General features: G+C 38.9%; 1 protein-coding gene across 2 annotated transcripts in view; it reads left to right on the top strand.

Annotated features, from left to right (window-relative positions):
* The window catches only part of PDK3 (pyruvate dehydrogenase kinase 3), a 75916-nt gene that overhangs the window by 26805 nt on the left and 26170 nt on the right, over positions 1-22941 (top strand). The window contains exons 3-5 of one of the 2 annotated variants that reach the window (XM_008065821.2): positions 5315-5386; positions 9779-9963; positions 11651-11740. In XM_008065821.2, the coding sequence (XP_008064012.1) occupies positions 5315-5386; positions 9779-9963; positions 11651-11740 (347 nt within the window). The remainder of the gene's footprint in view (positions 1-5314; positions 5387-9778; positions 9964-11650; positions 11741-22941) is intronic. The other variant, XM_008065823.1, reaches the window with a different exon arrangement.

The raw sequence follows: 22941 nt of genomic DNA, 5'->3' as shown, positions 1-22941 counted from the left end.
GACCTGCTGGGCTCTGGCGATCCTTCCGCCTCAGCCTTCCAAGTAGCTGGAACTACAGGCGTGCACTACCACGCCCGGTTAATTTTTGATTTATTGTAGAGATGAAGTCTCGCCAAGTTGCCCAGGGGGGTCTTGAACCCACGGGCTCAGGCAGTTCACTCACCTCAGCCTCCCAAAGTGCAAGATTACAGGCTGAGCCACCGAGCCCGGCCTATTTTCCCTTTTTTTTGAGTCGGAGTCTTACTCTGTCACCCAGACTGGAGTGCAGTGGCCACTCCCAGCCACCGCAGCCTCGACCTGCTGGGCTCCAGTGATCCTTCTGCCTCAACCTTCCAAGTAGCTGGAACTACAGGCGCACGCTACCATGCCCGGCTAATTTTTTGATTTATTGTAGAGATGAGGTCTCACCAAGTTGCCCAGGCGGGTCTCGAACCTGCGGGCTCAGGCAGTCCACTCACTTCAGCCTCCCAAAGGCGCAGGATTACAGGCTGAGCCACCAAGCCCGGCTCCTATTTTCCTTTTAAAGAAGTTTTTTGAAGGCAGTACTTTTTGTAGAACAAATTAAGTCACTTGAAGGGAAACCTCAGATTGGAAAACTATCAGCTTCCTGCTTTGGTCCATTTGCCCTATGAAAAGTATGAAAAATCTTAACAGAGTGTAATGTAAACTTAAACCAGTTATAGCTCTGATGCTTAAAGCATATGTTACTTAATTGAGGAAGTTGAATTGTGATGCAACTGCCCACTAGGTAAGTAGGGTGAGACCAGTGAGTGGTAGGATGTAAGAGCAAGTAGAGTGTTTTTAGAAAGGGATTTGCATACACAGTGTTCCAGAAACATGTGCAGGTCTACTCTGTGTTATAAAAGCAAGGTAGAATTCACTGTGGAGAAAACTGGGGGAGTTTGGGGGGCAACATGCCATAAGTACTGTCAAGTAAGCACAGTGCTATGGGAGCAGAGAAATGCCAGCTATGGTTCTGCACTGCCCCTTGATGAGTGAGTGGAATTGACAGGTACAGGTGACAGGGAGAGCATTTTAGAAGGGCATGATGTGAACAAATATAAAGAGAGTGCAACTATTAATTAGTTTGCATTTAGAGGGTTAGTGGAGACCAGGCTACTGAAAGAGAATGATGGACATTCAATAGTCATTCCTCAATAATATTAATTATAATAAATTATTAAGGTTAAACATGAATCATCTGAGAAATGCTATGTTGGGTGGTCTCAGAGGTATGATGTCCAGTCCCTTTCCGAGACAGGCAGTAGCTCCTCACCATGTGAGGAGCAGAGTCTTGGGAAGGCAGGAGAGATAAGAGAGACTGACCGTGGGGTTTTGCTATCATTGACAATTGCATTCTGCTCTAGATTCATAGCTTGTTTTAGAAGGAATAGCAGGTACGTGTTTGCATGAGACTTCTTTATTGCTTCAAGACCATAATTAGAGATTTTCCAGTAAAAAATATAAAATCACAATTGGGAGTTACTGTGGTGGGGATTCTAGTAGGCAAGATCAAGTCCCCTGATCCTGGTGGTGGTGACAGGTAGACATTTACTATTGCTTATGTAAAAGTTACTTCAGGAGCTTCAGGTTGAATTCCTGGCTCTGCAGTTTTTCCAACTCCAACAGCCAGTTCTCTGATTGTCAGACACTGGATGTTCAGTGATTCAATTCAATCCTGACACTAACTACCCAGAGTTAGCACAGATCCCACAACTGTAGGGCTCAGTCCCACAAGACTGCCCCCTGACTTCAGACACCAGTCATTAGCTCTGAGTCACCTGTGCCTCTGTCTGAGTGGCTGTACATTGGGCTTACACGACCCTTGTAATGTGGTAATCCCAAATCTGAGCCTAATGTTTACCTGTTCCAAAGAAGTTACCTGGAGGTCCAGCAGGGAAAGACTTTGGCTTATTAAAACTTACAAGAGGCACTGATAGTGGCTAGCCAGTGAAGAACCCATGCCTCAGGGTGGTATATAGCAAGCAGTTTTATAATAAAAGTAATCAAGTTAATCATTCCTATATGGTGTTTACAATTACATTAAGAGTGATGACTACATTGTTTTCAGCTTTGCTTGGTCACCTGCATCCCATGACTCATTACTGGGAATATACAAGGGAACAACCTTGGCCAGAGGCCACTCATGAGGAAGGGAGCAGAAAGAAGCCAGGTAGAGAAGGAAACACTCTGTGTTCGGACAGTACCTCACATCCTTTTCTCAGGCTTGATAATTTGTGAGTTTCAGCTCATAGAACTCAGGAAAGCTCTTATGTTCACAGGTTTTTATAAAGGATAAACTCAGGAACAACCAAATGGGAGAGATGCATAGGCAAGTTATGGAGTAGGGGATAAGTGGAGCATCCATGCCCCCTCTGGGTGTACTACCTAACTAGTACCCCCATGTGTTGGACAACCGGGAAGCTCTCTGAATTGTCATTCAAGAATTTTTATGGAGGTCAGAGGTTGGGGTGGGGCTGAAAGTTCCAACCCTGGACTCACTTGGTCTTTTTGGTGATCAGCTCCATCCTGAGGCAATCCAGGGGCTCCCCTCTGTTGTCTCATTAGCATAAATTCGGGTGTGATAAAAAGGGGCTCCTTCTGAATGATAAAAGACACTCCTGTCACTCAGGAAATTCTAAAGGTTTTAGGAGCTCTGGGCCCAGAACCAGGGACAAAGACCTAATGTATTTTTGTATTATACCACATTGGCAAAGTGTAGATTCAAACAAATTTCTGTGTCAACTCTTTTGTCTTTTAACTAGTCCTCTTCCTTATCCATTCTAAATACACGTATATCATTTTTTCCTTTTTATTTTTTAAACATTCTATTTTGAAATAATTTCCTTCTTAATAGAAGGGGTGCAAGATTAGTAGAAAGAACTTCTATATGTCTTCATGGAGATTCACTAATTTATTTTTTTTTTTTTGAGTTGGTGTCTCACTCTGTCACCCAGGCTAGAGTGCAGTGGCATGATCACAGCTTACTGTAGCCTTGACCTCCTGGACTCAGATGATCCTTGCACCTCAGCCTCCTGAGTAGCCAGGACTACAGTTGTGTGCCACCACCCGCCTGGCTAATTTTTTAATTTTTGTAGAGACAAGGTCTCACTATATTGCCCAGGCTGGTCTGTAATTTTTAACATTTGGCCACATTTGTTCTGCTGTTGTCATTCATATTCTCTCTCCCCGCTATTTTTCTGTTTCTCCGTCTCTTCATTTTTCCATCTCCCCCACCCCACCTCTGTATGTGTTGTCTGTATGGTACACACATACACACACACCCTATGTCTACACCATGCCCCTTTGCTCCGAATACTTTAGCTTTTATTTCCTTGGAACAAACTTCAAAAACGACAGTATGATCATCATATTTGGGAAATTTAGCACTGATATGGTAATATTTTCTAAATGTAGGATTTATTTTCACTTTACTAATTGTCCTAATGGTGGCCCTCTTTTTAAAAAAGCAATTTCTTTTCCTGATTTAGGAATCCAGTTCAGGCTCATGCATTGTGTTTCACTGCCATTTCCTTTTAAAAGCTAATCTTATGCATAACAGACCATGAATCCACCACTGTCCCCTCAGTCACAGTGTGTTCTCCTTGCTCTCTTGACTTGCAGGCTAGGAACCTCAGCATAATGGTTGACTTCTCTCCATTTATGACTTTGCACAATCCTCTTGGGAAAGGACAGGATGCCTACCTGGGGCTGGCTGTCTTTGATTTCTCAGGTTGTTTTGACCTGATGATTTTAACAATATCTAATCCACAGCCTTATGTGCCTGGAGACTTTAAAAAAATATACCCAGTGAAGAATATTCTTTAGTATCAGATGCATTGTCACAAAGTTAATATGAAGCTGAAAAGTCAAATGGTATTCCTGTTGACGTATTTGTTTATGTAACAGTCATTTTTAGTTTCTGGAGTGTCTTCATCCTCTGTCCAAAGGTAGATAATAGGATTAGTGGTAATTAATTGTTAGAAATAATTAGAATAGAAGGCTAATTCTTTCAGGATATGTTAAGTCCCCAAACAGCTCATATACCACTAATTGGAAGATCTGAATCCCTACCAGCTCTAACAGGTCTTGGCTGGATGTAGCTGCTACACTAACATGCCTCTGAGTCCCATTTTCTGTATTCTCTTGATCTTAATGTTGCACACACTATTTCTTACACTGGCCCTGATTGAGATATGCAGCCATTCTTAATCCAGAAGCTGTTTCTGAGGGTCTAAGAGGCACACTTTTTCCCCATTAAGTGTTGGTGAATTAATTTAACTCTGAGAAGAACCTTCTTTCCATCTAATTTCTAAATTCTTGAAATGTACTTCAGTTTCACACATGTGCTTCTTAAAATTTACATGTACTGGCCAGGCACAGTGGCTCATACCTGTAATCCTAGTACTTTGGGAGGCAGAGGCAAGAAGATTGCTTGAGCAGAGGGGTTCAAGACCAACCTGGGCAACTTGGGGAGACCTCATCTCTATAATAAATAAATAAATAAAAAATAAGCCGGGCATGGTGGCATGCACCTGTGGTTCCAGCTACTTGGAAGGCTGAAGTGGGAAGATCGTCTGAGCCCAGTGGGTAAAGGCTGCAGTGGCTGTGAGCATGCCACTACATTCCAGCCTGGGCTACAGAGTGAGACTCTGAAAAAAAACATTACATGTACATTTTTGGTAATCAAACTCTACGGTTTGAATCAATTAGGATATGTCTGTTTGTGAGTGGTCGAAAATGCAACTGAACCTGGCTCATGTAACTAGAAGGTCCAGCTGTAGGATGAGCTTTTGGTGTTGGTTTGATTTAGAGATTCATGAGGCTATCAAAGCCCTGCTTTTGACAGCTTTGGCTTCATTGTCAGACTGGATCCCCTCCTGCTGGCAGAATAGCTGTAACAATTCCAGTCTTTACATCTGCATAACACTCTGTACAAAAGCAGAACAAGTTGGTTTCTCTCCCAGAATCCTTCAGCAAGTCTTCTTTGTCATTTGCTAGCCTGAATTGTGTTATTATGTCCATTCCTGGGCTGATCCTTTTTGCTCAGGGGGATCCACACAGTAATAGGCTTAGACCTGGACTATTGGACTAATTATTATTAATCATTAGTAGTTATTATTAATAATTAGTGATAAGAGAAATAGGAGTGCCCAGAGAAAAATGGTGCCACTCAGAATCTTTGGAGGTACCAACTTTCCCTGAATTACTGGAGTTGCCTGGGAAGGATAGGGATGGGATGGAGAAAGGAAAGAAAAGAAAGGAGGAGTGGGTGTTGGGTAGGCAGCTAACACAGTAACTCTTCTTTTATTAGGTATATGCAGAGCTTTCTTGAACTGTTAGAATATGAAAATAAGAGCCCTGAGGATCCACAGGTCTTGGATAAGTAAGTATGGTACCACTTACCTGCAAGTAAAAATATTGAGGTAAAAAATGTTTTGGAAAATGGAGCTCATGTCATCAAGACCCAAGAAGTATAATTTGGACAAAAGCATTCATTTTCTTAATGGATAATGACTCAACATTGTGTTTTTAAAAATTTGAGTTAAGAAATTAACATCATGCAAAAGAAATAATGACACTTCCTGTGATGCTTCATGACCTAATTCTGAAGAAATTCACTCAAGGTGAACTGGGCACTCACTATAAATATTGCAGTAAATGTTCCATCTAGTGGTAGTTTTAAGAATGCAATGGGCTCCATGTATACATGAATTTATCAGTCTTTTACAATTTAAAAAAAATTCAAGACGATATTACATTTGAGCTAAAAAAACTGTAATGGTTTTATTTTGGAGACGCATAAAAGAGTGTGCTTTTTATGTAACAACCTGAATTCTATTGTTGCCATTATGCACAGACTGGTGAGCTCTCATGCTGATGGAATATTTCTGTTTTTCCTTTTTATTTAGCCAAGAAACACCCTAGCTATGTATCCCCCCCCCCAAGAAAAATTAAGTATCCTTTCACATGAATTTCCTCCTGTTTCATGCATACTTGAGTGAATATATACAACAGGCCTGTTGTGCTGAGAAAGTTCTTTGTGAGTATAAACATAGTTCACATAGTTGTGAGATTGAACACCTGACTTATAGATGCTCCATAAAAAGAACTAGGGTAGCTGGGCATAGTGGCTTATGCTTGTAATCCCAGCACTTTGCGAGGTCAAGGTGGGAGCATCACTTGAGCCTAGGAGTTTAAGACCTTGTCTCTACAAAAAAATTAAAAAATTAGTCAAATGTGGTGGCATGTGTCTGTAGTCCTAGCTACTTGAGAGACTGAGGTGGGAGGATTGCTTGAACCCAGGAGTCTGAGGTTGCAGTGAGCTATAATGGTGCCACTGTACTCCAGTCTGGATGACAAAGTAAGACCCTGACTCAAAAAAAGAACTAGGGAAACATCACGGTATACACGCAACCTTAGGAGGTATTTAATCTATTCTTCTGAATTCACGGATAAGGAAGTTAGGGTCAGAGATGTGAAGTGACTTGCTCAAGATTGTAGCAGTTCATAGCAGAACTGGACCTATAAATCACATTTCATTTTCCCTAGTACACTGTTTTTACTATCTGCCAGGACTGCCGGTTTGAGCCATGAGTAGCTAGCTTAAGTTTAGTTGTAAATTAAAATTAAAATGTAAAAAACCTTGACCTGTTTTATACTTTACTAGGAGTTTTGTCTAATGGATCTGTGAAATGTGGAAGGTGGTGAGGGAAACATTGGGTTAGAACCCTGATGCAGTGTTTTCCTTGATATAAGGCACTGTTGTCACTGATATTAAATAAATTGACTCCAGGAACTTTGTTTTCTCCAAAGTCATTAGTTGGTGACAGTGTGGCTGAAATCCTAAAACTAAAACTGACCTCTCTAGCTCTAAATTTTAGGACATAGATTTGTGGAAGTACAGTTAACCCATTGTATCCAGGAGTTCTCCATCTTTGGATTCAACCAACTATAGATCAAAAAGACATTCAAGGGAAAAAAGTGCAGTATAACAATAAGAAGTAATACAAGCTAGGCTCGGTGGCTTACCCTGTAATCCCACACTTTGGGAGGCTGAGGTGAGTGGATTGCCTGACCCCGCGGGTTCAAGACCCTCCTGGGCAACTTGGTGAGACCTCAGCTCTACAATAAATCAAAAAATCAGCGGGGCATGGTAGCGCATGCCTGTAATTCCGGCTACTTGGAAAGCTGAGGCGGAAGGATTGCCGGAGCCCAGCAGGTCGAGGCTGCAGTGGCCGGGAGCGGCCACTGTACTCCAGTCTGGGTGACTGAGTGAGACTCCAACTCAAAAAAAAAAAAAAGAAGTAGTACAAATTTTTAAAAATATAACAACTATTTATATTATATAGGTACTATAAGTAACCTAGAGATGATTTAAAGTGTAATATATGGGAAGCTGTGCACAGGTTATATGCAACTACTAGGCCATTTTAGATAAGGGACTTGAGCATCCAAGGATTTTGGTATCCATAAGGGGTCCTGGAACCCATCTCCCATGGATACCAAAGGATGACTGCACATGATATTAAATTTCTGCTGTGTTTTTCCCCCGAGTCCTGTCTTGGTTTCTGAAGCAGGTTGTCAGTCAGATGTGACTTATGGCCATGAGCCTGCTTTGTAAACTGCCAGTGCCAAATCCAATGTGTGCTAGACCATCATGATATTAGCTGAGCTCTCAGTGAGTTCCAGTAACTTGCCCAGGTTCATGTGACTAGTTAAGCTACTTGGTATTTCAGAAGCCTAATGTTCTTGGTAAAGGAAGGAGTGAAAGGTGAATGAATATCATGGTAGCAGCAAGAGGTTGTATGGATCACCAGCAGGGAAATAATTTTAATAAAGAAAAAGTAGCTTAGAGGACAAGCATGTTGATTATTATGATAGAGTTTAGAAGAGCCTGGAAGATTGAGGAAGAATTCTGAGAATTGAACCATTGAGGTAAATCTTCTCCCTTCAGATAAGTTGAAACACATCTCTTCTATAATGAATTGTTTTACTTTATTTTAGTAATATTTAATCTGTAAGTACATTGGAAAGAGTGTTACATAAAGGACAAGTTGTCCATTATAAAATTTTCTGTGAATAGTTGTGGCCTAATTTCAGAGTTGATTTATTCATCTTTATTGTTTATGTATATGTTACAGAAATATTTCATCCTTGAGAAAATTAAGACAAGTAAAAAGAAAGTCACCCCCAATTTCTCCTATTAATATTTTTCTGGCTTTCATACTTTTTCCTAGGCATGCATATTTTTATATGTGTAAAATACTTTTTACAAAAATAACAAGTGTCTGCATTATAGAGTTAACACCATTATTAATTCTTAATAACTTCGTAATATTCACATTAATAGGTAGGTCATGTAGTTTGACCCCCATCACTGGAGTTTAGACTGATTTGTAGTTTTCTTGCTACTGCAAACAGTGCACAAAAGAACAGCCTTTAAATACAGCTGTTCACCTTGTCCAGTTATTTTTCTAGGATCAATTTCTGGAATTATTTTCTTTGGGCTTTTGAAATATGTTGTTAAATTGCCCCTATAAATGCATTCCACACTCTAGCTGACATTGGTAAGTGGAGAACAGTAAGTACCGCATTATTTTTAATTTGCTTTCTTTTATTTGTGAGGATAAAGTTATTGGCATTTGTGTTTCTTTTTTGGTAAATTTTCCATTAATATCAGATCCTTTGCCTAGTTATCTGATGGAGTGCTTCCTTTTTAAATTAAGGGTAATAACTCCTTAAAAAAATAAAAAAGGATAATAACTCTTGCAAATACATTTTTCCCAATTTCACTTTGTTTTTTTACTTTATTTGTATTATATCCCTAAATAAGTGCTGAAATTTTACATGGTCATATCATTTGTTTCTTCATATTATTTGTTTCTGCCTTTGGTATTAAGCTTAGATCAGCCCTCCTTACCCCAAGGTCATATACTCATTCACCTGATTTTCCTTTATTGTTTCTGTGATTTTACCCTTTTACATTTTTAATCCAGTATTTGATTTAAGGCTTGAAATTGGAATGTGACTTAAATTGTTAGCCCAATGTTTCAGTTAATTTGATTATTAATATGATTGTTTCCCTATTGACTTGCAATGTTACTTTCTCAATGTACTCAGTTTTTATATACACATACTCACCCACAGGCCTGGTTCCAAATATTTGGTTTCACTGATTGACTTGTCTTTCTATTCTTACTTACCATTCTTTTCCCCTAGGCATCTTTACAATAATAAGCCAGAATACTTGAATAAATTTGTTTTAATCATCTTTGTTCTATCTATATTTCATCACTACTGTGAGAAATTTATTTCAAAATTTTACTCTTAAATGTATGACATTTCTTTATTCATGGAAGCTGTTGTTTTGAGACTCCATTAATAAGTCCTTGGTGATTTTTAGGGGGATTGTCCTTATGTTGTCAGAAGATATATTGATATGTTTTGCAGTTCTTTATTCAACATTTTTAGAATCTGTGTTATATGTAATCATTTATCCAGAAGGTCAGTGGATTCCTGAAAGGGTCTTTTCTTTACCAGAACCTTTTACTTTTTACATCCCTGAAAGAAGAGTTTCTGTAGAAAGAAAGTTTCAAACAAAAACTTGGGTAAAACTTTAGTTTCTTATGAGTACTTTCTTATAGCATGTAATGAGAATGATGTCCCTACCTATAAAAATACCAGCAGACAACTACTCTGGGGACAGAGCTGGGAAGTCTGTGCATCAGCCCATGAGAGATAAAGACTGACCGTGTTTTGTTTCCCTCTCATACAGCTTTCTACAAGTTCTGATTAAAGTCAGAAATAGACACAATGATGTGGTTCCTACAATGGCACAAGGAGTGATTGAATACAAGGAGAAGTTTGGGTTTGATCCTTTCATTAGCAGTAACATCCAGTATTTTCTGGATCGGTTTTATACCAACCGCATCTCTTTCCGCATGCTAATTAACCAGCACAGTAAGTTGGGTTTTGTTGGTCCAGTTTTGAAAAAGTATCTAGAGTGACTTCTCCTAAATATTTCCTTATTGCTTCACTTTTAATTTACTGACCTGTGTTTTTGGCTGTAGAAATTTTATTTCTGGTTCAATTTTTCCTAAGTGAACCCTATCTATTAAAAAACTGTTAATTAGTATTCTTGGTTAAAAGAAATTTTTCAAAGGCTTTTATGATGGTTATATTAGAGATAGGACCACTGTCTGCTTTTGAAGCCTCTGCCATTATATTCCAGGTGCGGATAAGGGACTAGCTTTAATGACATCCCTGAATACGCTTATGTGTCTCTGAGAGTATGTTCTATTCTTTATCTAGGATATAATGTGTTTTCCTTTTTAGTTTTAAAAACATTGATACCGGGAATGTTGAATTGACATGTTGACAATAAGAACAATTGATCCTTTATTTCACAGTGATCAGTGAAGTCAGATTAAACAAGATTGTCAGTTCATAATCCTATATTGAAAGTTTTAGTCTGCTCTCTATGGTGACAAGCAGATATTTAAAAAAACAATCAAACAAAACCCTACAATTCTCTCTACACAAAAAAACTTTTTGGCTCATTTTCAGCATTGTCTCTGTGACTGATTTTATAATTTTTTAAAAAAGTATCCACATGTTTAGAGCCTAACTCCCTTTCCTGAATCAGAAGATGGGCAAAGCATCTTTATTTTACTAATTTGATTAATTTGGATATGTGAATGTTATACACATATTAAATGTGGGTTTATATGAAATATATCTCTTTAAAAATAGAAATGTATGACAGTTTACAGGAAAAGAATGTAAATACTGTTCAACTAAACTACCTAGATAACTGCAATTTCTTTCTGATCTAAATACGTATGTAGACATATATATAGTACATGTTTTTAGATCATCAGTTAAGTATACATCTCTGTTTCTTCTCCTTAGTTGAAACTTTATTTATTGGCCTACTGCCCATATTCACCTATTTTATAGTTTAAAATCTCCCCTATTTTATTTAGACATCCTCCTTTTGTGGAATCTAAGTTATTCCCAATTTTTGCTTGATTTAAAAAAGTACACCTATAAACATTTGGATTCTGATTGCTTTTTTCTTTGAGGTTTCTTTTGACTTTTATTCAGAAACAAAATTTTGCAAATCTTATGTATCGTAAAATTATCTGAGTGTACTTTCAAAAATACTTGAACAAATATCGTTTATGTACATGACATTGAAAATAATCTTCATGATGGAAGCATCTGAAACACTGCCAGTGAAGACACTTTGCAGGCCTGTCCAAATGGTACAGACTGCGTGTTCTAAATATTTAGTGAAAGTCGGAATACTCGTCTGGAGTAGTACTGAGAAGGTGGGTCAACTTGGCTAAGGATGAAAGTAAGTTTCTTCATCCAAGTTACATTCGGTGGGGGAGAAAGGGTTGGGCACCTGGCACATGTCACTGCTTTAGGACCTGCTGACTGCAACTGACAGGTGTTAAAGCACATCCTTCCTCCTTGGTTGGCCGTTAGAGTTGCTCACTCATCAACTGTGTGTATTCCATTGCTCTTAAGTTGCTCTGCATGCTAAAATGATTTTTACAAAGAAGCGATCCTTTAAAAATGCATAAGCCCCTTGACCATCCCAGCCTGCTGTATTTTGATCTTCCCTTTTGTGTTTGTTTAGCCCTTCTGTTTGGTGGCGACACTAATCCTGCTCATCCTAAACACATAGGAAGTATTGATCCCACATGTAACGTGGCTGATGTGGTGAAAGGTAAGGAGACCAATGTAATGTTCTCAATTGTGATTCAAATATTTGAGGCATCTTGACTGTAAGGTTATGATGCAGTGTTGTCTGCTGATTCATCAGGTCACTCTGGGTCCAAGCCACTTTATCCAAGTATGAAATGTTCTTTCTAGATGTGAGTTTCTACTTTATTGATTAGGGTTTTACTTGTAGCTCTGTCTCAAACAGTAAACATTTAAGCAAGACTCTAAGTTTTGATTGTCACCATTATCTGAACATTTCAGAGACTGCAAATCCTTGTTATAGTGACTGAGTTCACCTGTCTGTAAAGTTGAAATATCTTTCTGTTGTGCACTACTGGTTTTAGAATTTATGTGGCATGTGAGCCTCATGGGTTCATTGGACATTTAACTAGATGCTATTTATTCCAGTAGCCTCAGGGTAGAACCAAGTCCTGTTTCCATAAGTCCATGGTACCCAGACACTTTGATTTTGAACAGCAGTTTCCTCATAATCCATGTAAGAGAAATGCTGTCTCCAAGAATCCTTTGTGGTTGTGAGTGATGCACTGGGTTCCTGTACCTCTTCAGTTTTGGTCAGTGTTATGGTTACTCTGTGCATCCTCAGATCCCCAACTCTCCCCTTGTCCAGATTGTATCTCTTTGTTAACCCTCATCTCCCTCCTCTAAACACTCACCTCACAGCTTTTATGAGCACAGCTCTCCCTTGTCTTTCTCAAGGATCTTTGTTGCTCTTTAACAGCCACAGCAAAAGAAAGCCTGTGCAGTTTGTTTACCCTGGGTATCCCTCAACCCAGGGAGGAGGAGCCAGGCCTTGTTGGTCTTAGCTCAGCCTAGGGTTGCCAGCCGCTTCGGCCTCTGTTCAGTTAGAAAACATTTACTCACATTGTAAGGATCCTATAGGTTTCTCTCTCACAAGATAACTCTTTGGTTGATCATAGCCTCCACAGGCCTCCAGGGGCAAGAAAGAAAGGATTGGTCTTATCATAGCCTGTATGTTCCTTAGGTTCTAGCCCCATTGTCTTTTATGAGTCAGAAAACTTGGTTCAGACAATTGACTACCTCTTTGGAAAAAAGGCATGATTCAGAAAGCAAAAATACATTATATGTTGCATGTGTGCCTTTTCTCTTGAATTTTAACACATTTGAGGTCAGGGTTAGTGTCTTACATTTGTTTTGTAACTTGCATAGAACCTAGTGTAGTGCATGTGTAGATGATTAATAACATTTTTTAAAAGCAGGATTTGTTGAGAAGACAGAAAAGCTCCCACAGTGAGAGGGGACCCAAGGGCGTTGCCCAATTAGTAACTTTTTATTGGTTTGATAAATATAAACTTTTTGGTAATTTACTTTTAAAAAACACCTTTATTGGGATATTGTTATATCATACAGTTCACCCATTTAAAGTGCACAATTCAGTGGTTTTTAGTATATTCACAAAGTTGTGCAACCATGGTCACAGTCCAATTTTAGAACATTTTCATCACCCCAGAAGGAAACCCTGTACCCAGTACCAGTCCCTCCCTACGACCCCTCTCTCCAGCCTTAGGCAACCACTAATCTACTTTCTGTCTCTATATAGATTTTTCTGTTCTGGACATTTCTTATAAACAAAATCATACAATATGTAGTCCTTAGTGGCTGATTTTTTTCACTTAGCGTAACATTTTCAAGGGTCATCCTTGTTGCAGCATCTATCAATATTTTACTCCTTTTTATGGCTGAAAAATATTCCATTGTACAGATATAACACATTTTACTTATCTATTCATCAGCTGGTGTGTATTTGGGTTAACTGGGTGACCTTAGACTTGTTTGGGCCTTAGACATGTTTGCTTCAGTTTCTTTATGTTATTGGTAATTCACCTATATCATGGGGTTAAATGAGTTAATATGTGAAGAGCCCTTGATGCAGTGCTAGCACGCAGTAAATGCTATTTACTAGCAGTAGGTAGTCCTTGGATGTCTGACAAGTTGTTTGGCTTCTCATTTATGCCTTTGATTATATAATAGGTCGGTGCCTTTACTTCTGTTTCTGGCATAAATTATAAAATATTTTAAAAAGTCATTTCAAGTCTTTATAAGACAATTGAAAATTTGAGCACTGGCTGTTTTACATTAAATACTGTTAATTTTGTAGGTGTAATATTGCTATTTGATTATATTTTATAAAGGAATTCTAGCTTTGAAAGAGATATTTTAAAATATTTACACATGATATAAAATGACATGTGGGACTTGCTTCAAAATTATACAGAAAGGAGGGAGTGAAAAAGATTGGGTTATATTGAAAATTGTTGAGGCTGTCTATGGGCACGTGAGGATTTGTTATATTATGCTCTGTACTTTGGTATATGTTTGAAATTCTTCATGATGAAGTTTTAAAACACTCATTTTTATCATCGTGTTGCTTCTTCACAAATAAAGTCTCTCACTAATTTTTAGGGAGGTTTTAACCAAGCACCAGTACAACTGGATTAGCAACAAGTTTTGTGAAACTGTCTGTAGAACTGAGAGATTAAGCAGGGCTATAGGCAGTCACAGCTAGCATAGGAGACTGCAAGGAGGAGTGTGCTGTCACTTGCCTCTTAAGGTGAAAATAATCTTATGCACTTACTATCTGTATTGCTCTTACTGTATTTAGTACATATTACCGGGTCTTGTCATTATTTGTACTTATGTTGATCTCTTCACTGGGTTGTAAATTTCTCAACATCTGGAATTACTCTTACATACTTTGGTTTCACTCCTCTTAGGGACAGAAGTTTGTACCAAAAACTAGCTGAAGATCATATGAAAAATAGTTTGATACCTATTTGGAAGAAAAAAACCGGGGAAGTTTATGCCTATCATAGCCTCCTGTTTTCTTTGTTCCTTTTATTCATAGTTTTGAATCACAGTCCACTCCTCTGTCCTCTGTCTTCCTGTACTCATTCACACCTTTATCTTTGCTTTTTTCTCCTGCCCTTTTTTACTTTATACCCAGTAGTGTACTGTGAACTGCATCCTCTTAGTTAGTCATTCCTACCATTTGTTTGGTGTGACAAAAGCTTAGAATCCTGGCAAAATCCTATCCAGTGACAGTCACTCCATGCCATTCTGTGACTCAGAATTCTACTTCCTCCAAAACACACTGGTGCATAGCACATACCTTCACCCCCACACTCATGAGATAAACAGGAAAGACTGGCATATTTCCCGTTCCCACTGCCTCTCTCAAATCATTTTTTTAATCTTTTTTTTTAAAGCATCTTCCCTTAAGAAATAAAAAACAGTGGCGATGGTTTCAGATTCTGAAAGTGCGTAATGCCATAAAGCAACATTCATATGATCAACTTTTCTGATATACTTTTTTCCATTCATAAGTTATGCATGCTGATACTCACATAATATTCTAAATATTTTTTAGAATGCTTTTGTACTTCTTCCACCTGGTGAGGTGTATGCTTACTAAGAGTCACTTATTTGTATCCAAACCACTAGTGTAAGTTATACTACCAGTTGCAACTATATAATCATTTAGATGTTAGTAAACTGAAGAAATATGAGTACATAAAGACTTGTTTCATTAAAACCGAGTGGAATGCCTTGGAAAGACTCGATAAAGGAAAGTCTTTTAAAAATGTAATGAAATTACTGTGAGAAAACTATTAGATTACAGGGCAGCACAGAGTAAAAATCTTAGAAGGAATTCATACTTAGGTTGTTTCCCAAGTATCTTTAAATTTATTACACTCTAAATAAATAGGGCTTGGCATTTACAGATGTATGTGGTATTGTTTGTCCAAAACAGATGACCTGGAACCCCAAACTGATCCATGTTCAAAGAAAAAAATCTTTGACCTTATGTAAAAAGATTGATAGAGGAGTACATTGTATATTCAAACGTACATCTAAGTTAATGTTAATGTTATGATAATAGTCACATTTTATGGTTTCCCACTTTATCCAACATTTTTGTTAATCATCTAACCCCTTTTCCCAGTTGGGACTGTTGAGAAGATTCATACTATATTACCAAAATATCAAAAGTCTCATTGAAGAAAATTTAGAAAGTATGAGAAAAGAGAATAAAAATTACCTGTTTTTATAACCCAGTGAGAGCACTGTTTTATACATTTGAGTTCATGCCAGATTTATGGATTGGTGTGCAACTGCAAATATTGTAAATCATCTTTGTTTCTATGAAATCCTTTGTATGTGTGTATTTCTCCATCTCCAGCACTAGTATTCATGACATACAACCTTCCTGAATGAATTCAATACCTGACAGTTAATAGCCTCTATCCTGCCCTCCATATCAGTATTGTTGGAATCCTTCCTATATCTGATCTGCGATACTCATAATCTGTATATTCAAATGATTTTTCCAGCCAAGTGCATATAATCTTTATTCCTCATTGAGGATTGGCCTTAAATCAGTTACTTTTCCTACCATGGCAAAATGGGCTAAGCAACCTAGAAGGAAACTTGAGGATCTCTTTTCTCACTGTAGGCTAAAGCAGAATACTTAAGTGTCAGAATACTTAATCAGAATCTCTTTCTAGCTCAAAATAAGACTGAGAGAGAATAAACAAGACAGAGAGGTCAAAAGGCCTGAAAATCCTTCTGTGTCTTCTACCTAAAAGGTGTTGGAGTCTCCATCCTCAAGTGCCCCAGGAGCAGCAATCAGAAAGTCTCAAGAGGCCCAAGCCTCACCAGCTCTTCTTCCCAGTACCCCTATGTGTTGCCAAGGAAAGGAAGAAACATGTTCGTTTCCTTTTACTCTTAATGAAGTCTTTTGTTTCCTTCCTTTTTTAGAGTAGTTGGTATTTTGCACTGGCTTCTTACCTTGTCCCATATCCTGAGATTTTTTCAGTTAGTCTTCTAGCTTAGCGTCTCTATATTGAATATTTCTTCCTTCATTTTGTTTTAAAAACCCTGATGTAGAAAGAGTACATGGGTTCTCATGGCAGCTTTCCTAATGATTTTCTCAGCTGTGAAGATCCTACCTGGTTTAAGCATAGTCAAATGTCTGGCCCAAATGACCCTGTGTGTGCATGTGTTTTACAGCCTTAACAAGCCTTAATGAACTACCACTGATCCCATCCTTAGATCTCTTGAGACAGACTACAGAAAATGTCTGTGTAGAAGGGTAGGGACAATGTTTTTATTTTTGACTAGACAGTTGTATTAACGTGTAAAAGTGGGGCACATCTTGCCCAGCATTAATTGAATGTGCTGAACACTGAAGCATGCCTCCTTGCTGCTTATTTAGCACGTTAATATCTACCTTTACACATCTGCAAATTATAGACTCCAGCTAGTGAATGCTAGAATTAGTCTTGCAAAGCAGGTCCTATTACCCTTTGGGAGGTGCCTTTCTTTGTGACCCTTTTCCCTCCTTTCTTTGTAAGAAACTAGGAAATAAAATTGAAAATCCTATGGTAAGATCATTTTCAAGGTACATACTTAAATACTTGGTACAAAAGTTGGCTCTCACAGTGATGCTAAGTTACCTGTGTTGTTCCTACATGCTATTATTGCTTAGCATAATAGCATACAATTGGAATCCTCAGAGCATGGCATTATTCTGATTCAGAAATAATGTTTTGTGCTCTCACTTTGGACTCTTCAGGTTGCAAGTAACAGAGACCCACTCACGCTAGCCCAAGAAACAGATGTATTAAAGGAACCTAGTAGGTCCTGTGGTAATCTAAGGACAGGAAGCACTTTACAGTTGGTGCTATAGAAATGGGAATTGAAAAACAGAAAACAAGGTTGTTTTCTGTATATCTTTGCAACTGGAATTGCCAAGTCATGGCCTCTCCTCCTTTTTCTGTGCCTTCTCCATTTACCTGTTTTTGTGTGTATAGTAGCTGATTCGGCCACAGCTTGTTTGGGCAGTGAGACACTCTAGGCCTTCCTAGATCATAACTCTTTTTTTTTTTTTTGAGTTGGAGTCTCACTCTGTCGCCCAGACTGGAGTGCAGTGGCTGCTCCCAGCCACCGCAGCCTTGGCCTGCTGGGCTCTGGCGATCCTTCCGCCCCAGCCTTCCAAGTAGCTGGAACTACAGGTGCGCGCTACCACGCCCAGCTAATTTTTTTTTATTTATTGTAGAGATGAGGCCTCGCCAAGTTGCCCAGGCGGGTCTTGAACCCGTGGGCTCAGGCAATCCACTCACCTCAGCCTCCCAAGGCGTGGGATTACAGGCTGAGCCACCGAGCCCGGCTGGATAATAACTCTTTTTTTTTTTTAATTTTTAATTTTTTTATCAATATTTTTTATTGTGATTTTGTGAGGTAAAGTTAAGGGTTAGGTGTACAATTACGTTTCATTCAGGCACCCTGTTGATAAGAGGTGTTTCCCCATCCCCAGATAGATATTTGCTACTGTTAATCCCATCCCCCCCCGTAGTTTCCCAGTACCGTCAGTCATTTTCTTACAGTATTACATTGGATGTTCAGGGTCCATTATATGAGTGAGAACATGTGATACTCGGATCTGTGTTTCTGTGAGAGGTCACTCAGTATTATAGACTCTAGTTCCATCCAAGTTGCTGCGAAATTCATGGTTTTGTTCTTTTTTATGGCTGTGTAGTATTCCATCGTGTATATGTACCACATTTTTTTAATCCAGTCCTCTTTTGATGGGCAGCATGGTTGTTTCCAGGTTCTTGCTATTGTGAACAATGCTGCGATAAATATACATATGCAGGTATCTTTTTTATAGAGTGATTTGAGTTCTTCAGGGTATATTCCCAGTAGGGGGATTGCGGGGTCATATGGGAGGTTGATATTTAGAGCTTTTAGGAATCGCCACACTGCTTTCCACAGAGGTTGCACTAGTTTACACTCCCACCAGTGTAGAAGTGTTCCCTTTTCACCACACCCTCTCCAGCAGCTGTTATTTTTTGAGTTGTTGATAAGTGCCATTCTGACTGGAGTTAGGTGGTATCTCAGTGTGGTTTTGATTTGCATCTCCCTGATGATTAGTGAGGTTGAACATTTCTTCATGTGTTTGTTGGCTGCTTGGATGTCTTCTTTTGTGAAGTGTCTGTTCATATCTTTTGCCCATTTTATAATGGGGTTGTTTGTTTGTTCTTTTCAGCACGTTTTAGTTCCTTGTAGATCCAGGATGTTAAGCCTTTGTCAGACCTGGTGTTGGCAAATATTTTTTCCCAGTCTGTAGGCTGTCTCCCTGCCCTCTTGTTGGTTTCTTTGGCCTTGCAGAAGCTTGTCAGTTTAATGAGGTCCCACTTGTCTATCTTCTCTCTTATGACCTGTGGGTTTCGGGTTTTGTTCAGGAATTGGATGCCAGTTCCGATTTCCATGAGGGTATTTCCTTCATTTTCTAAGGTTCTTATGGTTTGAGGTTTTACATTTAGGTCTCTGATCCATTTGGAGTTAACCTTTGTGCATGGGGATAGATAGGGGTCCTGTTTCAATCTTCTGCATGTGGTCAGCCAGTTTTCCCAGCACCATTTACTGAATAGGTTCTCCTCTCCCCAGTGGTAGGTGGTGAAGGCCTTGTCGAAGATGAGTTGGTTGAGAAATTGAGGTTTTGCTTCTGGAATCTCAATTCTATTCCATTGATCTATATGCCTGTTCCTATACCAATACCAAGCTGTTTTGATGATTGTAGCTTTATAGTAAAGTTTGAAGTCTGGTAATGTGATACCACCTGCTTTGTTGTTTTTTGCTGAGGATTGTTCTGGCTATTCTTGGACGTTTGTGTTTCCATATGAATTCCTGTATTGTCTTTTCTAGGTCTGAGAAGAATGTTGCTGGTAATTTGATGGGTATTGCATTGAATTTATAGATTGCCTTAGGTAAGATGGACATCTTCACAATGTTGATTCTTGCAATCCATGAGCATGGGATATTTTTCCACTTGTTTGTGTCATCTTTGATTTCTTTGAGCAGTGTTTTGTAATTTTCATGTAAAGGTCTTTCACGTCTCTGGTTAGGAAGATGCCAAGGTATTTAATTTTTTTTTTTGTGGCTATAGTGAATGGAATTGTGGTTTTTATTTGGGTTTCTGTTTGTTTATTATTGGTGTAAAGAAATCCGATTGTCTTTTGTACATTTATTTTATATCCTGAGACTTTGCCAAAATCCTTTATCAGTGTAAGGAGGTTTTTGACAGATTCTCTGGGATTTCAAGGTACACAATCATGTCATCTGCAAAGAGAGATAACTTGACTTCCTCTTTTCCTATTGGATACCTCTGATTGCCTTCTCTTCTCTGATTGCTCTAGCCAGGACTTCCAATACTATGTTGAACAGGAGGGGTGAGAGTGGGCATCCTTGTCTTGTTCCAGTTTTCAGGGGAAATGGTTCCAATTTTTGTCCATTTAGGAGAATGCTGGCTGTGGGTTTCTCGTAGATGGCTTTTACTATTTTGAGGTATGTTCCCCATATGCCTAGATGTTTAAGGGTTTTTATCAAGAAGGGGTGCTGGATTTTATCAAAAGCTTTTTCTGCATCTAATGATATAATCATGTGGTTTTTGTTTTGACATCTGTTGATGTATTTAATTACGTTTATGGTTTTACGAATGTTGAACCAGCCTTGCATCCCAGGAATGAAGCCTACTTGGTCATGATGGATGATTTTTGAGATGTATTGCTGAATTCGGTTTGCTAGGATCTTGTTGAGAATTTTAGCAGCTATGTTCATCAAAGATATTGGCCTGTAGTTCTCTTTCTTTGTTGGATCTTTACCTGGCTTGGGTATCAATGTGATGTTGGCTTCGTAAAATGATTTGGGGAGAGTTCCATCTTTTTCAATCGCCTGGAATACCTTCAGTAGGATTGGTATCAGCTCCTCCTTAAATGTCTTGTAGAATTCTCCTGGAAAGCCATCAGGACCAGGGCTTTTTTTGGTAGGAAGTTTTCTTATTACGTAGTCGATTTCCTTGATTGTTATTGGTCTATTTAGGGTCTCAATTTCTTCTTGTTCCAATTTAGGTAAGTTGTGTGATGTCAGAAAGTCCTCCATTTCCTTAAGGTTTTCAAGTTTGTTTCCATACAGGTGTACATAATAGTCTTTAATGATCTTTTGTATTTCTTCAGGGTCAGATGTGACCTCATCTTATGTGTTTCTGATTGTGCTTATTTGGTTTTTTTCTCGTTTTTTCTTGGTCAGTCTAGCTAGGGGACCATCGATCTTGTTTATCCTTTCGAAGAACCAGCTTTTTGTTTCATTGATTTTTTTTGTATTATCTGAATATATGTGATATTAATTGTTTTAAGAATCTGTTTTTGGCCAGGTGTGGTAGCTCACATCTATAATCCCAGCACTTTGGGAGGTCGAGGACAGAGGATTGCCTGAGCCCAGGGATTCGAAACCAGCCTGGGCAATTTGGCAAGACCTTTTCTCTACAATAAATCAAACAATTAGCCGGGCATGGTGGTGCTCACCTGTAGTTCCAGATATCCAATCCCTAAGAACCTACGCTGCCACCAGACCACCTCTACAAGAAACACTTAAGAAAGTACTAAACACAGAAGAAAAAGAAAAAAGAACAACAACATTCTTCACAAGAATACAGGCCAAAGATTAAAAACACATATGAGCCAACTCCAGAACCCAAAGAAAGACAACAAACAAACAGGAACAACTCTGTAAGAACCTTATGACAGGCATCAACTCTTGCATTTCAATTATTAGCCTAATGTGAATGAACTAAATGCACCACTGAAAAGACATAGAATGGCAAAATGGATAAAATATCATCAGGCAACAATCTATTGCCTTCAAGAGACTCACCTCACTAGAAAGGACACCCACAGACTCAAATTAAGAGGATGGGAAACAAATTCAGGTGAACGGAATACAAAAGAAAGGAGGAGTAGCGATCTTAATTTCAGACAAAATACCCTTCAAGCTATTAAAAATCAAAAAAAGATACAGAAGGCCACTACATAATGATAAAAGGCTCAATCCATCAACAAGAAATATCTATCCTTAAATATATATGCACCCAACATAGGTGCGCCAACTTTCATAAAGTAACTTCTAGGAAAACTAAAGAAAGATATCGACTCTAACACCATCATAACTGGGGACTTTAATACCCCACTCACAACCCTAGACAGATCATCAGGACAAAAAATCAGCAAGGAGATCCGGAACCTCAATGTGACTTTGGACCAAACGGACTTAATTGATACCTACAGAACACTCCATCCAAAGACCACAGAATATACATTCTACTCATCACCGCATGGAACGTATTCTAAGATCAACCACATAATTGGCCATAAATCAAGCATAAGCAAATTTGAAAGGACCGAAATTCTGCCATGCACCTTCTGGGACCACAGTGGAATAAAAATAAACATTGACACCAACAAAGTCCCCCCAAAACCCACAAAGACATGGACACTAAACAGCATGATGCTAAACAACTCCTGGGTCAATGATGAAATCAAAATAGAGATCAAAAGATACTTGGAAACAAATGAAAATGAAGAAACATCTTACCAAAATCTCTGGGACGCCTTGAAAGCTATAGTAAGAGGGGAATTTATATCCCTACAAACACACATGAAGAAAATGGAAGGAACACAAATTAACAACAAGCCACCTAAAAAAGCTGGAAAAGCAAGACCACAAAAACCCTAATTTCAGCAGAAGAATCCAGATCACCAAAATAAAAGCCCAAATCCAGGACATAGAAGACAAAAAGATAATACAAAAAAAATCAGTGATCATAACTCTTAATATGCCCTTTTGGCTTCTTCCTTGCCTGGCCATCCCAAGTACCTTGATCCTAAATTCCCCAAAGATGAATTTAATTAGCTCAGTTCATCTTTTTTTTGCCCACAATCACAAGTTTTAGGGTTCTGGTCAACCTGGAGATTGGCTGCCCTACATTAGTTGTTCTACCCCCACTTCCCCAGTCTGCTGTGCTTTGGATGGTGGGGGGGGGGGCTGGGGGTCTACTTTTGTTTGTTTGTTTGTTTTTTGAGTTGGAGTCTCACTCTGTCGCCCAGACTGGAGTGCAGTGGCCGCTCCCGGCCACCGCAGCCTCGACCTGCTGGGCTCCAGCGATCCTTCCACCTCAGCCTTCCAAGTAGCCGGAACTACAGGCATGCGCTACCACGCCCGGCTGATTTTTTGATTTATTGTAGAGATGAGGTCTCACTACCCAGGCGGGTATTGAACCCGCGGGCTCAGGCAATCCACTCACCTCAGCCTCGCAAAGGTGCGGGATTACAG

The sequence above is a fragment of the Carlito syrichta genome, unplaced genomic scaffold, assembly GCF_000164805.1.
Source record: "Carlito syrichta isolate Samal-C Ts95f unplaced genomic scaffold, Tarsius_syrichta-2.0.1 Scaffold308807, whole genome shotgun sequence".
Lineage (NCBI taxonomy): Eukaryota > Metazoa > Chordata > Mammalia > Primates > Tarsiidae > Carlito > Carlito syrichta.
The sequence above is the reverse complement of the archived record's forward strand: the minus strand, read 5'-3'. Positions and strand labels throughout refer to the sequence as shown.